Source organism: Heloderma suspectum, chromosome 2 (assembly GCF_057233095.1).
Source record: "Heloderma suspectum isolate Gila_16-S chromosome 2, 16-S_ref, whole genome shotgun sequence".
NCBI lineage: Eukaryota > Metazoa > Chordata > Lepidosauria > Squamata > Helodermatidae > Heloderma > Heloderma suspectum.
Window position 1 is genome coordinate 366,849,233 of NC_139459.1, and position 16,721 is coordinate 366,865,953.

The window sequence follows — 16,721 nt, forward strand, 5'->3', positions numbered from 1 at the left end:
AGAGTTGTTGGGGGGGAATCCTCAGTCCTTTTGTACTCAGTAGCACTCAGTTCTAAGGTATGCCTGGAGGCAATTTAGACTGACCCCAAACACATAACAATACTTTGGAGGAAGCTGCCTTGTAGCAAGCTCAGTATTGTCTCCAACAGGAGTAGGCAACTTTTTTTCAACCTGTGAGCACATTTGGCCATTCGAGAAGCTGTCCTGGGCACCACCACAAAATGGGAGCTCTGCAGATGAAAGCATTGGCCTGCAGCCGCCCACCATCTTCATTTCCTAAGAATGTATCTGAGCCCCACATGTGGCCCAGGGGCGAGAGAAGAGGATGGGAGCAGCTAGAGGCCACCACTTTGCTTAGAAGGCAGTCCAGCTGCCACTAAGAAATTTTGTTATTAAAAACAGAAACAAAATAAATGTTACGAGGAGTCGGGCACCTAATCCGGGACCAGGGAAGGTGTCAGCAGGGGGCACACAGGGGCCCATGGGCGCCACATTTCCTGCCTATCCCTCTTTTACACAGACTGACAGTGGCTCTCTGGGGTTTCAGACAAGATCCTTTCCCAACCCTAGTTGGAGATGCTGTGGATTGAATCCAGGCCCTTCTGCATGCAAAATGTGTCCTCCTAAGTCTGAAGGTTCTCCCAGGTAACCTTCTGCAGGTTCAGTTTCAGGCTGCAGTTCTAGCACTCAACCAAAACATCTGTCTGGGGAGAGGAGGGGAAAATACATACTGCTTTGACTCCAGATATGGAAACCTTGGATTTAGGTGGACAGCTTCACACTAGCCCAACAGCAGACCCTGACAACTAAAGTCAGATCCATCTGCTTGAGGGGGCAATGGTGGCCAGGGAGTAGACCTTCTTCACTGCCACCACAGTCACATAGTAGGCATGATAATGTGCTCTCACAGTGCTCAGTTGTATTTGTTCTGATTCTCACACTACTTGAGCTCTAGCCATTATCTGGCCTGCTTCATAGCCTGAAGCTGTCTCAAAACCCAGGGAGCCATCTGAGCTCCACAACAGCGCCACACTGAGGTGTGACAGTGAGAGTACGACTTCAACAGGGACACCAGCCATGCCAAACGAAAACTCCCCCAAAGCATTCAGAAATCCCTCAGACTTTGTGGGTGGACCATCCTAAGAGGTCCTCTCTGCCACTTGGAGGATGTTACAACTGCAGACAGACCAGTCATTTCATACAGCAATGCCTTTTTGCCCAGCCCTGCACTGCTATAACCAGGCGCCAATTCCTCCTTTTCCCAGCCCAAGCTTGGGTTAATGAACATTGGCCGAAGCTTGGACTCCATCTTGGAATTGGGTGCTCAGATTTGCACAGGACAAAGAGCAGAAGTTGACAACTGGCCCAAAGAGTGGCTCAAAGCTCTTTCTCCCTCAGAGGTGCGAAGGGAGCCCAGCATTGTGGGGCTCTGATTATTTCTCTAGCCAAGAATGATCAAAATGACAGTAATTCTTGAGGAATCCCTCATGAATTTCCATCCAGCAAGTCAATAACAAAGAAATCTTGGAGAAAACACCCTTAAAATAAATACGCCCTGAGCCCGTTCATGTGGGGCTGGGGTGGTGTCTGATCACTTGGCGTCTGGTCTTTTCTTGCTAAGGTCTAATTCCCCTTCTGGGGCCTGTGAAGTTGGCTCTTTCTTCTGTTTCTGTTTGTTGCTGACCTAGGAGGGAAGGTCTCTCTGTGCTGCTGATGACTTCGCTGCTGCTGTTGTTTTGGCTTCTGCCTCAGGCCACTCAGAGGATGTTGAGGACCAAGTGCCCCATGACCAGGACTTTCCAGCTACAAAGTGACTATTACAGACTGGGAGACCTCATTGTTGGTGGGAATTTAGCACTTGGCAGTTATTATTATATGAAGTCAGAAGACTTCCATAGTTTAGCCACATCAGAGTTCTCCACAATTCCAATGTAAGTTTCCATAAGAGGGATTTCGGGGAGATGCTTCCCTGCTTTTCCTTCTCATTAGAGGGCTCCTTCCAGGGATATGCGTTTACAGCGCTACTGGTGTTCAACATTTCCTAGTTTAATATATCAGTCTCAGAGGCTTGTCATGACTGGCTCCGACCCTTAATGCGGCTTGAAGACTTGAGGGTTCTTCTCTGGCTTCATTCCGAGGGATTTTGTGCATTGGCAGAGGCAAAGCTAACCAGCCATTTGATTTCATGTTGACAATCTGGTAATAACTAAGAAATGTCCCCCTGCCCCTGCCCCTGCCCAGGCAGACTTCATGTAAAACAAGGTTGGTGAAGGTAGGTTTTACCTATTTACTCGAAGATCTTTGGGTGATCTGCAATGGATCAGAAAGCACTGCTGACTCCCAGTTGTGATATAACAGAAAGAAATGACCCTCCTGCCCTAAATTACACAACTGAAATGACACAAAACTTGGCGGTAACTAGGAGTGTGGTTTTGTGTTCAAGGCTATGGGCTTCGTTCAACTGTAGTATTTAAGCTTCTGAGCTCAGAATATTTTAATTCAAAGCACATGTCCTAAATTCCAAGCGCAGGCTCTGGTTGGGGGATCGTAGGGTGCTTGTAAACAAAATATGTAGATCCTGCAGACTTGAAGTCTGCCCATTCCTGATCTGTTTCCCAATTTCAAACTCCCAAATGTTGCTTGGAGCACAGCACCCATCATCTATGGCCAAATGCTGGGGAAAATAGGAGTTGTACTGGGGACTCAAGGTTGGGGAACACTGAAAGCCTATGTTGTGCTCTTTCCGGCGCCAGGTGAAGACCTTTTTATTTCCCCAGCATTTTAGCATCCAATTCCTAGTCTTTTAGCTTTGCTGTTTTAAATCTTGTTACTGTATTTTAAATCTCTGCATTGCTGCTAGGCTTTATGCTGGCTGTATTTTTATACTGTAGTTTTAAGCTTTTATATTTGATATTGTTTTCAGGCTGTACTTTGTGGCTGTAATATTTGTGAACTGCCCAGAGAGCTTCGTTTTATTGGGCGGTATAGAAATGTAATAAATAAATAAAGCAATGCCATGACGATATGCTTCAAGCATTTTGCAGGATCTGGTGCAGATTCTGTAGTATGCAATAATTGTATGTTGTTTTGGTTTGTTTGTTTTTTCTGTAGCCCCAGGAAAAAGGACTCTGATAATCAAAGGCTGAAATACTTAGCAGTTAGTTGACACTATATTTATTGCAAGGAATAAGCTTTCTGGAAAAAACACACATACAGAAATATACATTAAATTCAACAATGACAGATTAGGTCCCTCCTCCAAGAAGAATTGCCAAGAAAGGTGTGTGGGGGGAAGGTCTATATTGAATTCTTCCTCTCCATCTCTATGCAGAAACTCTCTTTCACAATTAAAATAGCAAACTTTTGAAAATTACACATCTATCCACATCACTTGACATGTATGTTAAGATATATTCTGGACCACAAAGGACTCAGTAAGTTGAATATTATCCAGCAAAATTGAATGAGCCACATAGGGCGCAATCCTATGCATGTTTAGAGAGAAAAAGTCCTACAACTCCCAGCATTCCCCCCTCATGTTAGCTGGAGAATGCTGGGAGTTGTAGGACTTTTTCTGTCTGAACATGCGTAGGATTGCGCCCTTAGAAAACTTCCTTCTAGCAAGACAGACCATCAGTCCATCTAGCCCGGCCTCCACTGCACTGAGTGGCAGATGCTTTCCCTCTCTGTCCTGCCTCACAGTTCTGCTGGGGACTGAACCTGGAGGCTTCCTTATGCAAAGCGGGTGCTCTTTCGGTGCTTTGGCTAAAACTAAAGCAAGGAGCCAGTCCTCATGGCCCTGAATAAAAGGCTGCTTTAAACAGGAGCACCATATTGAGCCAGTCCACTGCTGCTCTGTAGCTCAGTATCTAGCGGAGGCTCTGCAGGGTGTCAGACAGGGTCTCTCTCTCCCAGGGTTGTCTGTTTGTGGCAAGGATTGATCCTGGCATCAGCTGCATTCGAAGGAGGTGCTCACTGAACTATGGCCATTCCCGTAGATATAAAACAAGTTCCCAGTCCTCATGGTTCTGAATACAGGGCTCTTTTAAGGAGGATGCCATTTTATCCCACTCCAGAGCTTTGGTACAATGAACTCAGTGTTGCCTGCACTGATTGGCAACAGCTCTCCGGGGTCAGACAGGGCTCTTTCCCAGCCCTATAGGGAGATGCCGATGATTGAACCTGGCACCTTCTGCATGCAAAGCAGGGGCTCACTCAGCTAAGGTCCTTTGCCTCAATTGTTCCGAACCACATGTGCAATATCTTGCTTCACTATGGAGAGATTTTTCAGATGTGGTGATGGCTGCTGGGCCAAGTTTCCCATTAAAAGGGTCAGACCAATTTGTGGAGGACATGCCTCCTGGCAGCTATGAACCATGATAGCTAAATAGTGATTTCATCTTGAAAAGCAATCTACCACTGAATGGGAGTTGTTCAGACAAATTCCTTGAGGACAAGTTAGAGCGATACGGCAATGGAACCCATTCCCTAGGGAGGCAGTGAGCTCTCCCACACTGGAGGCGTTCAAGACGAGGCTGGACAGCCATCTGTCAGGGATGCTCTGACTTCGATTCCTGCATTGAGCAGGAATTGGACTCGATGATCTTGTAGGCCCCTTCCAACCCTACCATTCTATGATTCCAGGATTCTAAGTCTATTGGCAGTTATTAGCCATGATAGCTCAACAGAGATTCCATTAAGAGAGGCACCCTACTACTGAATGGGAGTTGTTATGTGGAGGAGAAGAAGAAAGTAGGGCTGTTGCTTCCACCTACTTCTTGTGGGGCTCCCAGCAAGCATCTTGGCTGATCACAGGCAGCAGCAGCATGCTGAGCTAGTGAGAACCATCTTGGTCTGATCCAGCAGGGCTCATCTGATGTAGGCATGAAATGCATCTAGCTAGACTCTGTATCTCTGTGTGTCAATAGAAGAATCTAAATTTGTCTTTGAAGCCCTGGTGTAGATGTCTTTGGTCTAGAAGAATCTGTCTTTGTTCAAAAAGGGTTGAACCAGATGGACATTTTAACCCTCCTCATCAGTTCCCAGTGCCTCTCTCATCATTGCAGGACAATAATCAGGAACTACCAGCACTTCCTGGCCCTGGTGTTTGCCATCACTGAGCTCAACAAGGATCCGACGCTCCTTCCCAACACGACGCTCGGCTTCCGCATCTATGAGCACATGGACATTGTCAGTGTGATGCATGAGAACAGCATCTCTCTCCTTTCCTCACGGGGGCGAATCCTTCCGAATTATAAATGTGACAGGCAGGACAAACTGCTCTCCATTATTGGGGGTCTCGACTCCAAATCCTCAAGGGAGATTGCATCCTTAATGGGCATCTACAAGATCCCACAGGTGAGGGGATTCATGTGGGGATAGATGCAGGAGACATGCAGAGCTCAGGAACACCGAGATGGACAGGTCAATCGGTAGAAACAGATTTGCCCATGCAATGGATGTGATGCCTCAATTCTGGATGGCAGGACTAGGGGACCGTCATACATGGGCTAACATGCCACACAACAACTTTGGTGGTAGCCTGGACTCTCTGGTGGCTATTGCATGACTAATCCCAACCAGCAATGAGCTTGTTATGTAAGAGAAGGTTTTGGATGGGGCGAAATAACAAGGAGACTTGTGACACCTTAAATACTCGCAAATAAATAAGGTGCTATAAGACTCCTTTTTGTTCTTGCTTCATTCAACTGACACAGCTACATCTCTGGGAACTTGGGGAAGCCCCGTCCCCCAAAGTATACAATTAATTAGTCTTTTATGTATTCGGCTATCAATATTTTCTTTGGGGAGTGGCCCTAAACCTTTAAAGGCCCCAAAATGCATACAAAGGGTCACACTTCTTGAATATAAACGCATGTGCCTATTCTATGCAATGGTTAGAAACTGTGTCAGGGTAATCCGCATGGCAGGCCTGACTGTTAGGGGTGACAGTGAGAGCCAGTGTAGTGTAGTGTAGTGGTGAGAGTGACGGACTGGGAGCCGGGAGATCCGGGTTGTAGTCCCCACTTGGCCATGGAAGCTCACTGGGTGACTTTGGGCCAGTCACAGACTCTCAGCACAACCTACCTCACAGGGTTGTTGTTGTGAGGATACAACGGTGAGGAGGAGGATAATGTAAGCCGCCTTGAGTTCCTTGCGAGAGGGAGAAAGGCGGGGTATAAATGCAATAAATATATATATATATATATATATATATATCCACACAGCACGAGTGTTAAAGACATCACAGAACTTCAGGGTATATTTTGATATTTATTATTAAAATGGATGACTTCCTTCTTGGTAGTACTTCATGCATCTGAAGTCGGCTGTAATAGTCCAGGGCATCTTATGCTGTAAAAAAATGTGCTAGTCATTAAAATGCCACAAAAATTCTGCTGCAACATACAAACTGGAAATTCCTTCCTTCAGCTTGGTTATGGCTTATTCGATTCAATTCAGGGAGAGAAAAGGGAATTTCCTTTCTTCTACAGGATTGATCCCAGTGAAATTGCTCAGTATGTGGGATTAGTCCGGCTGCTCCTGCATTTCCACTGGAACTGGATTGGGCTGGTTGTTCAAGGCGATGATAGTGGTGAAAATTTCATCCAGACCCTGACACCAATGCTCAAGCAGAATGACATCTGTGTGGCTGTCACTGACATGTTCAGGTCAATGGACCCTCTCCATCTGCATCGAGTTCAAACTGGGACCATTCCTAGTTCTTGGTTTGAGCCCAAAGTGATGATTGTCTTTGGGGACTCCAGTGTTATAGGACAATTAGCAGTGTGGTTGGGCAATCATCAAGAAAAGACCAAGACTGCATTTAGGCAGGTCTGGATCATGACATCCCACTGGGAAATTGCTGCGATGGGATCCCCTTTGGAAGATCAAGATCTACAAACTGTCCATGGTGCTTTGCACTTCAGAGTCCAGAGAAGGGATGTGCCAGAATTCAAGCATTTTATTCTGGCTTTAGATCCTCTCCAACCACAAGGAGACATCTTTCTCCATTTCTGGTGGGAAACGATCTTTTTGTGTCAGTTTCTGAAAACAGGCCCAACATTTCAATCAGGAGACATGGAATGTACTGGGAAGGAGAAGCTGGAGGACCTGCCAGCCTCCTTATTCGAAATGAGGATGTCTAGTCACAGCTACAGCATCTACAATGCCGTCTATTCTGTGGCATACGGGCTGCATGCTGTGTCCTCATCTGGATCTAAACGTGGAATGATGGGGGAAGGCAAGAAGCTTCTGAACGTGCAGCCGTGGCAGGTAAAGTCCTCCTTCAGGTTTCACAATTTTATAAAAGGTGCATTGGTGGTTTCTCACTGGTGTGAACCAGGAAACAAAATGTGAGCCTGGGAGAAAGGCTATTAGTCGAATCTAAAGCTCCTAAGAAAGACATGGATATTCTGCCATACTTGCCAGTTCCCTTAAAGAGCATTAAGACAGGATGATGAGTGATAACTTTATCAGATAATCTTGCTTGTACAAATAGAGATCCTGAGTGATCAGAAAGACTGAAAAGAGATTGACTCATATGTGGTGCATCTGGATTTGTGACTGTTCCTTTTTACTTTGAAAAATTCTATAAAAAGGGAGGAAAAAAGAACTGAGTAAGGAGCAGAGGAGACATACTGCTTGTGTAATACCTGTAGATTTACAACTATGGATATTGAGGAGGGAGGAATCAGGCAAGCCTCCACCCCAGACAAAGTTCTAGTCTAAAGAGCAGACTATGTTCCTCACAACCCTCAGAAGCATACACCAGGCATCTTCCCCTACCCATGTTCCTTCTATACTATCAGCTCAAGTCCCCCAGATGTTGGTCTCTTTGCTACTATGAGCAAACCCTTCCAGCTCCCACTCAAAGATATGAGAGTGGGTTATAACAAGTGGACACCAGCCAAAAATGCCCAAACCACTAGGCAGGCATATTAGAGCACATAATGTCAAAAAAAGATGTATTTGAAGCATTTTCAAAGACCCTCTTTTCTAAGACTTTCTTTCATTTCAGATTCTTACTTCTATAAGACATGTTTGGTTTAACAACAGTGCTGGAGATGAAATCTCTTTCTCTGAAACTGGCAAGAAATATGATATCCTGAACTGGATCTTCTCCTCAAATGGATCTCTTTATCCTGTGAAAGTTGGCAGAGTGGATTCAGGGGCTCTGACAGGCCAAGACTTCACCATCCACTCTGATTCAATTGTGTGGGCTACAGAGGTGGGGTTGAATCGAAAGTTTTAGGACAGGGCTCAGCAATGGGGCACTCGCAAAGACAACTGAAGGCACCCACCAGTCCCCTTCCCCACACCCCATCCCTTTCCCACCCCCTATCATATGGAAATGGCAGCAGTGGTGGAGGGGGAAAATAAGAAAGAGAGAGGAAGAAATCCCAGCTGGAGGGTGCAGGGGGAAATAATGGTAGGAATCCAAGCAGGGGAGAGAAAAGAAATAAATACCTTGGGGAATGAATGGCTGTTGGTCAAATGCACCTTTGGTCTTGAAAAAAAGACAAATGTGCCACCAGACTAAAAAGGTTGACTACCCCCTTTCTGGGGGCAATGGGAGAGGATGTCTGGATTTTGTGAATTCCATCTTGTGTATGTTTCATGGATTGTGAGATGTCATTCATTCTGGTGTCCATTCACAGACAGATTCATTTTTATTTTACTTTTTGATTATGAGGAAAAATATGCAAATAATTCTATAAGAGGGTTCACAACAATTTCTGTAATTTACGTTAGTATGTAACATTTAGCGTATTGTCCCCCATTCCATTCAACTTTTTCCTGTGTATATTTATCGTTCTCAGCAGAAACTTGCATATTTTCCTACCAATATATTTGCATACATTTTGGGAAAGTAAAAAAAGAAGAAGAAAAAAGATCTGAAAGTCCACAGACTCTGCATGGCCAGGCAAGGCTGGTCCGCAGCAGATTCTGCAGGTCAGATTCTTAGAAATCTGAACTCATGTTAGTCTGTCTCAAATTTCTCCAGCATCCCTGGGTGAATTTTGTAGTTTTCTCCCTTGTGAATGGAAGTTGTCTGTTTAGATGAAACCAAAGGTCTATTGAGCCCAGGGAAGGGTTGTTATCCACTAGTTAAAAAAAAATTAAACAAAATAAAAATCCTTGCATGCAAATGTCCCAGATTCAGTCTCTGGAAAGGTGGGTGGGGTGGACTCCCTGATGTCATGGGAGAGGGGCATTTGCAGTTAGGGTGGGACTCCCTTTGACATTATCAGGATACAGGATTCCAGTGTTCCAGTTTTCATCCCCCACAAGAGCTTATTTTATGGTCATTCTAAGTAGCCTACAGACATCCAGAAGATGTTTGGCCCTTCTAATCTGGAGAATCTATCTATCATGTAATAGGAAACTCAGTTGCGTAACTCTGAGTCCTGCTTAGTGAAAATGCTCTCACCTGGAAATTCTGCCCTGTTTGTCTTTTTTGCCTTTAGAAGACACCTTTTGCGAGGTGTGTAGAGAGGTGCTCTCCAGGACACCAGAGAAAAGTTCCAGAAGGGAAGCCAGTTTGCTGCTACAGATGTGATCGTTGTCCGGAAGGGACAATTTCTAACACAACAGGTACCTCAAACTTTGAGAGCCGAATGAAAATGCAGAACAAACTAGAGTAAGAGTGGTGTGGGGACAAGTGGAAATCGCAGAAAAGAAGAGTCCACCATTTCCCATAGGGATATTTTTCCTGTAAATTCCATTTTGGATTGTATACTTCTGTTGTTTATTTGCTTGCAAGTATTCACAATTTCCTGAAGAGATTTTATACTTAAATCATAAAATAAACAATGCATCATTTTCTAAATTGGTTGTTCTGGCATTAGACCTGAAGCTGTTTGGGCAGAATGCTGATAAGGGTAGGTGGTTTGCCATCCTTGTAACAATCCCCCCCCCCATACTTATTTCTGTAACCTGTTCTCCTGCCTCTGCACCAATACATTTATCTGAAAAAATAACAGATAGTAATATATTTATTAATTTGGTCATTCAGAATGAGCTACCAGTTACAGATCATGGTTCAATTCTAGCACTTACACTGTTTTCATTCCTGGTACCAGAATTTGGTTTTTCCTCCTTGCAGAATAGCTAATGTAAGTCTGGTACAGCCAGCAGTAATGTTTTTTTTTTTTTTTAAGTGTTTTGAACCTTTTTGGACTATGGTCTTATTAAACGAGTTACTGAATCTTAAACAGAGCGCAATCAAACAGACGTTACATGCTTAGTTTTACCATAAGATACTGGACCGATATTCCCATCTTCTTTGACGAGGGCTAAACTTGCACCCACATAAAGAACATCTGTGTACTTCAATATTTGTTGCTCATTTCAGATGCAGATCACTGTGCCCCGTGCCCAGAAGATCAACACCCAAACAAGAACCAAGATCAGTGTATCTTCAAGAAGATCCACTTCCTTTCTTACCATGAGACACTAGGATTCGTTTTAACTTCTCTGGTCCTTTTCCTGTCTCTGATCACATCTCTAGTGCTGGTAATCTTCATTAAACTTCACGACACGCCAATTGTCAAAGCCAACAACCAAGACCTCACATACATCCTCCTCCTCTCCCTTCTGCTCTGCTTCCTCTGCTCCTTCCTGTTCATTGGGCATCCCATGATGGCAGCCTGTCTTCTCAGACAAGCTACTTTTGGCATCACCTTCTCTGTTGCTGTTTCTTCTGTGTTGGCAAAAACTGTCACAGTGGTTCTGGCCTTCATGGCCTCCAAGCCAGGAAACATGGCAAGAAAACTCTTGGGGAGACAAATGGCAAATTCCATTGTCCTGGCCTGTCCCCTCATCCAGGCTGTGATCTGTGCTGTCTGGCTGGTGACCTCTCCCCCCTTCCCAAACTTGGACTTCCATTCCCTGGCTGGAGAGATCATAGTGGAATGTAATGAGGGCTCAGTCACCATGTTTTACACTGTCCTTTGTTACATGGGTTCCCTTGCTCTCCTCAGCTTCATAGTGGCTTTTCTAGCAAGGAAATTGCCTGACAGCTTTAATGAAGCCAAGTTTATCACCTTCAGCATGCTGGTGTTTTGCAGTGTTTGGGTCTCTTTTGTACCAACTTATCTGAGCACCAAGGGGAAGTCCATGGTGGCTGTGGAGGTCTTCTCCATCCTGGCCTCTGGGGCTGGTCTCCTGGGTTGCATCTTTCTCCCCAAATGCTACATTATTGTGCTGAGGCCCCATCTCAACACCAGGGATCATCTTATACGGAAAAAGAATTAACTGTTTGGACCAAGCCCTGCTATTCTAGTTCCCTGTCAAGTGTATTTATTTAGGAAGGCTAATAAAATTACTAAAAAATTAATGTGCTGACTTATTTGTTAAACAACGGGGTCCTTTCCACATTGAGGTCTTTGCCCACTGATGAGGCTTTTTCTCTTTCTCTGTAAACTTAATGTGAACTTAAAACAAATTTTTATGGTAGTATACCATAAACATCCTTCAATTGTAAAATTATTTTATAATCAATGTGATGTCAGGAATTAGTAGGGATGTACGAAAGTCCCTTACCTGATCCCGAAGCTTGCTTCGCGGTGGGGGGGAGGCGCTCCGTCCCTCCCCCCGAAAATCTGGCCGGGGGGGAGGTGCCCCGTCCCTCTGGCCGGGAATCCTGCTGTCCTGCCGGGACGCAAATGGCGGCGGCCGTAGCCGCCGCTGTTTGCGTCCCTACAGTCAGCCGTGATAGGCTACGTAAATGTTTACGTAGCCTATCATGGCTGAATGGAAAAAACAACAACAACCGTGTGTACGCAAATGGCGGCGCCCATGGGCGCTGCCATTTGCGTTCCTTTGTTGCAGAACCCAGAGTCAGAGAGACCACGGAGTGAAGGAAAAAGAGATACTTTATTTAACGCGCGGGCTTAAGGCTGGAATCATTTCCAAAGAGCCAGAAGCCCCGATTTACATTAGCACATTGGTTTTATAGACATTGTGACACATATGAAATGGCTCCTCCTCCCCCTCCCGCATGGGGTTGCAATCCTCAACATTTCTTCTCTTAGCACTATTGTTTATAATACAAGAACTGGGTTATAGGGTAGCCATGATAAGGAGAGAACAGAAGAGAACAGCAGAGAACAAGATATACAATTGTATGACCTTTGACAAGATAAGGAATTCCTGTGTCTCGTCAGCTTACAACAATATATTCAAGGGAGAAAGAGCTCAGCAAGAACATGAAGCATGAGACTGCATGAGGCTACTTAGTCTGACCCCTGATATGGCTGCTACATTCCCCCCTTAAATGCATAATTTAATTACAATTATAGCATTTCTGATAACTATACAAAGCTTTTTGTGACATATATATTACTTAGCCTCTTGTTGGGCTATTAGAGCGTAGAGGGCAGCAGTTTTACTAGCTGAGACATAAAACAGATTGGTTAAACAGCGCATAAGACAAGGAACGCAGAGACATAACAGAACTTTTATGAACAACACTGGTAGAATTAGGATGAACAATGCTTCAAGCCAGCTAAGATCTGGAAGCCAAGGGGTTAACTAATTGAGCTAATTGTTTTGTTTTGTTAGCTACTATATTGTGCAGCTTGTTGATCTGTTCATCTACAGCATTGCCATTATCAGTTAAGTTAAAACAACAGAGCTTTTGGTGTGTCTCACAACTTAAATGATGAAGAAGGAAGAGGTAATCTATACCAGCTTTATTTTCTAGAACTGCACCTCTTAGATCACGCAACTCTTTATTTAACAATGACAATGCTCGTGAGGTGGCATTTATGCTTTTGGCTAAGCTGCAAGCTAACCAGTTGATCTTTAGACCATTAGCCAAGGCTAAACCTGGAACCCCAACTAGTGACATTGCTAAGGCCAATTTTTCTGAGTCAGAATATAACTGCACATAACTATTACAATTTTTAGTTAGTTGGAGTGCTCGAGGCTGCCGTTGACGGATTTTCTCGGGCCACAGGGGAAGAATTGGCACCAGTTCAATTGGCGGCTGAGGCAACATGGGTGGTTATTAGACAAGTTGGCAGGAATGAATGACCAAGTGCGGGAACTACATGTCTAAAACCATCTATGAGGCAAAAGTATGTGGGCATCATTAAAAGATATGTTTTGAATTTTATTACAGTGGAAGGGGGCCAGGGATAGCTTTATATTTTCTTGAAAATTTTTGACAATTAAGCATTCGTGCACACGTAGCATTTGTTTCAGCAACGATGGGGGTGCGTAGAGTGAACTCTGTAGGGGGTAGGATCTTTGCAACCATGCCCCAATTAGCATTTTGGGAATAAGTTAAACTTACACTATAAACTCTTAACATGGTATCTTTTTGAATTTTCCCAGGATGTCTACAGACAGGTATTAAGCAAGAGTTAATAAGCCTGTTTGCAGGTATACCTCTTGGCAAACAAAAATGTTTTACTCTCGTGATGTTAGCCAGGTGAAGCCAGTAATTATCAGCAAATCACTGGGACAAACTTTTCCTTTCAGGGGCTGGCCCCCCTTTTTGCACCTTATTAAGGAAACACAATGCAACACTACTAACACTACAACACGCATGTTTGATCTTTTTTGGGATCTGACCGTACGCTGGGCAGCTATTCACCTGGCAAGCTGCAGTAGGTTCTAGTCCCCTTCTTCAATTCTCCAGTTGCAGGTCTGACCGTACGCAGGGGGACAGTCTCCCGGTGTGTCCACAGTAAGGTCTAGCCTGAGTCTTCTTACTGCTTTTTTAGAATGATTTTTAAAGGATTTTCAGGATTTCTGTTTACAGTCTACTCTCCCCCTCTCGCTCTCTTGACTCGTGTCCAATGTATCCAGGGTTTAACTCCAGCTGCTTTCATAGCTGCGGGGGTGGAAAGTATGACAGTTTTCAGTCTTCTCCATCTGGGAGTCAAAGGGTTATTTTTCCCTCTTTAACTCATACTTTAACTCTTGGTTGGAAAGGATGAGCTTCTGTGATGGGAATGGCTTATTTTTTTAAGACAAAGCGCGCTGGGCTTGAAGAACTTTGCTCAGTGTTTGAACTTCTTGTTTAAGGCTAACGTTTGCTTGCTCTTGATGCCACTCCAGTGTCAATCATGAAGTCAATGTCACGGCCCCTCACAGTCAATGTCACGGCCCCTCTCAAGCTGTCTCCCTCTTCGCCCATTCTGGCCCCTTTGGTTTTCTCCTTTGTGTATTTGATTTATTTTATTTGGGCATTCATGCCACTAATGTCCATCTTGTCCACACTGGGCACACTGGTTCTTTTTAAAGAATCTTCTGCCTCTGCCGGGTCTTCTTCTTTTTTCTTTCGTCCACGTCTTCTTGGGCCTCTGGGTTGAGGGGGGTATACTGGTGATAGGCATTTGAAAGACGCTCTAAGTACGCTCTGGGGCCTCGGTGGCACCTTGCAGCACTTTAGACACTTTGGTCATATTAACTGACTTCTTCATACCTGCTTTCATGGCTTCTAACAGCAGGGTTTAAATGGAATCCCCACTTGTGTTTTGGGATTCCAGCGGGGGGGGGGTGTTACTTACAAGGAGACTTTATTGGGTAACTTACAGCACACAGGCATACTTAATGGCTGGATCAGACAGTTTCTCTGAACCACGAGCTATTGGGCTAAATGGGTTTTTATACCATACATGTTACCCATGAGGCAGCACAACACTAGCAAGCATTTTCAGCATAGGCTAGAAGTGTTTGGTTCTCAGGCACAGCTTCCTGTAAACAACTTCGCTTCCCAAAGTGCTTGATTACACTTTTATTTATTAGTATGGGAAGACAAATTTTTTCTTTCTTTTGCTTTCTTTTTCTTTGGTGATCTGCCTGTATTGCAGATCATGTTTCAAACTTTTTATATAAAACTTTCTGCTCCATGCACCAGCCTTGTCTCTTTATTTGTCTTTTTCAAGTTAAACTCACTTACTTAAACCTTTCTGCCTTACACTAGTCCCAATGACACACATTTGGGACAGGCTCTTCTTCTCCTTCTAGTTACATTTTCTTCATCTTAAAGAACTATTACATTATTGTGGCTACTTTACCCCAGGTAATAAGCTCCAGGCACAATCAGCTGCTTTTAATTTACCCTGGGGGCAACTGTGGCCACGCTTCCTTTTTTCAAATGTTTTTTCTTTGCCTCTTGCCTTTTCCTTTTTCCTTGTCATCCATCGGGAACAACACTTAGTATCATTTGGAGTTGCAACTAACACTAATCTGCAAATATCACATATATTTTATGATATCTAAGAAATCATAAAATATATACAACAAACTTTTTCTGCAATTTAACACAATGAATGGAAAACACTTTTTGCATGGTAAGGCATGATGGAGCAGATCCAGCAATCATACTGCTCTTCTGGCTGAAAGCTCAGGGCCCATTAAAATCAAGGGACGGGCATACCCACACACGCAAAGAGTTCTAGGTCACCATTTTTGCATCGGCAACTCCATGCTGCATGAGTTCTGGCAGAAGGAAATCTAAAAGTCATAGATCAAACTCAGCCTGCTGTACACTGAGCTGACTACAAACACAGACACACGGTCCACAGCGATGAGAGTTCAAGTTTATCAAAAGCTTCACAGCACTGTCCATGGCAAGTCTTTGACAATTTAAAATTTTAGTCCATGTGCAGAGTGTCTCTAAAAAGCCCAGATGATGATGGAGGCAAACAGCGAAGGCTCTGGGCAATGAAGATGCGATGTTTCCAGCAAAGGCTCTCCGCTTTTGCATCAGTTTAAAAAGGGAAAGTGTGGCCCTACACCCCTTTTGACAGACAAGGGCCTTTAACTTTTTAGCAAGGCCTCTGTCTAAACAGAGCGGCACAGCTCAGCTCTCTAGCCGTGACGCTTTAACCTGGGCAACTCCTCTGTAAATTTTATTTTACTTCTGTCAGGTTCTCTCACAGACATTTTAAAAACTTACTCTTTTTTTTTTTCTCTTCTAACCTGGTACACGAAAGCACTGAAACACTGAGTGCCGAAACTCAGGACGCTGGGGGGTGATGGGCATCGCCTTATACTTGCATTTTTCAGGCAGCCATTAATCTTCGGGGAGGCGGTGGGGTGATTTGCAGGACTTCAAAGGCAAGCTTCTCAGTTTGTTTGTATTTGTAAATCCCAAGTTCAAAACAGGACACGATGAGGTACAGGGCAGCCAAATTCTTGCTTTGGCACGGGCAACAAATAACTCGGGTCAGCTTTCTTTGCTAGGGTCTCAAACAGGAAAACAGTCTTAATTTAAAGTTGTAACATCACTGACAGCGTCAGCCAGCCAGCTACACAGATCTCATTGTTTTTTAAGACAGTTGCTCCAATATTTTCTTTTCTTCTCAATCAGGTTGGGTCTCCCAGCTTACACAGTTTATTGCAGCTTTCAGGAGCATGGTAGTAGCGTGATTTTTGGCTTGGCCAGGAACATGCTGTCTGGTTTCTCGGTCTCTTCAGCACACAGGCAGTGTAACACTGGACACTTAAATCAGTGAGATTTCTTTATTGCAGGGAATCCCACGGCAAAAGCGTAATGGTTACGCTCTTCAGAAATCATATAGCCGATGGTCAATAGCTACAGGCTCTATGCAATTCTAACACAGTTCAAAGCTAAACGGTTACCTTGACAGAGATCTTCAATGTGGTCTCTCCGCTTCATTCTGCTTTGGGACAGTCTTATGGCACACTTTTCACTCGAAGAGGGGTCTAGCCTGTGCTCTGGGGGCTGATTCTTCACC

At 44.3% G+C, this 16,721-nt stretch overlaps 1 protein-coding gene across 1 annotated transcript in view; it reads left to right on the plus strand.

The window, feature by feature from the left end:
• Window positions 1-11,331, plus strand: part of LOC146355913 (vomeronasal type-2 receptor 26-like) — a 40,702-nt gene extending 29,371 nt beyond the window's left edge. Inside the window, exons 4-10 of the mRNA XM_084829978.1 lie at window positions 1,266-1,400; window positions 1,753-1,931; window positions 5,067-5,190; window positions 7,045-7,275; window positions 8,021-8,215; window positions 9,471-9,597; window positions 10,358-11,331. Of these exons, the coding sequence (XP_084686104.1) occupies window positions 1,266-1,400; window positions 1,753-1,931; window positions 5,067-5,190; window positions 7,045-7,275; window positions 8,021-8,215; window positions 9,471-9,597; window positions 10,358-11,259 (1,893 nt within the window). The 3' untranslated portion in view covers window positions 11,260-11,331. The remainder of the gene's footprint in view (window positions 1-1,265; window positions 1,401-1,752; window positions 1,932-5,066; window positions 5,191-7,044; window positions 7,276-8,020; window positions 8,216-9,470; window positions 9,598-10,357) is intronic.
• The last annotated feature ends 5,390 nt before the right edge of the window (window positions 11,332-16,721 follow it).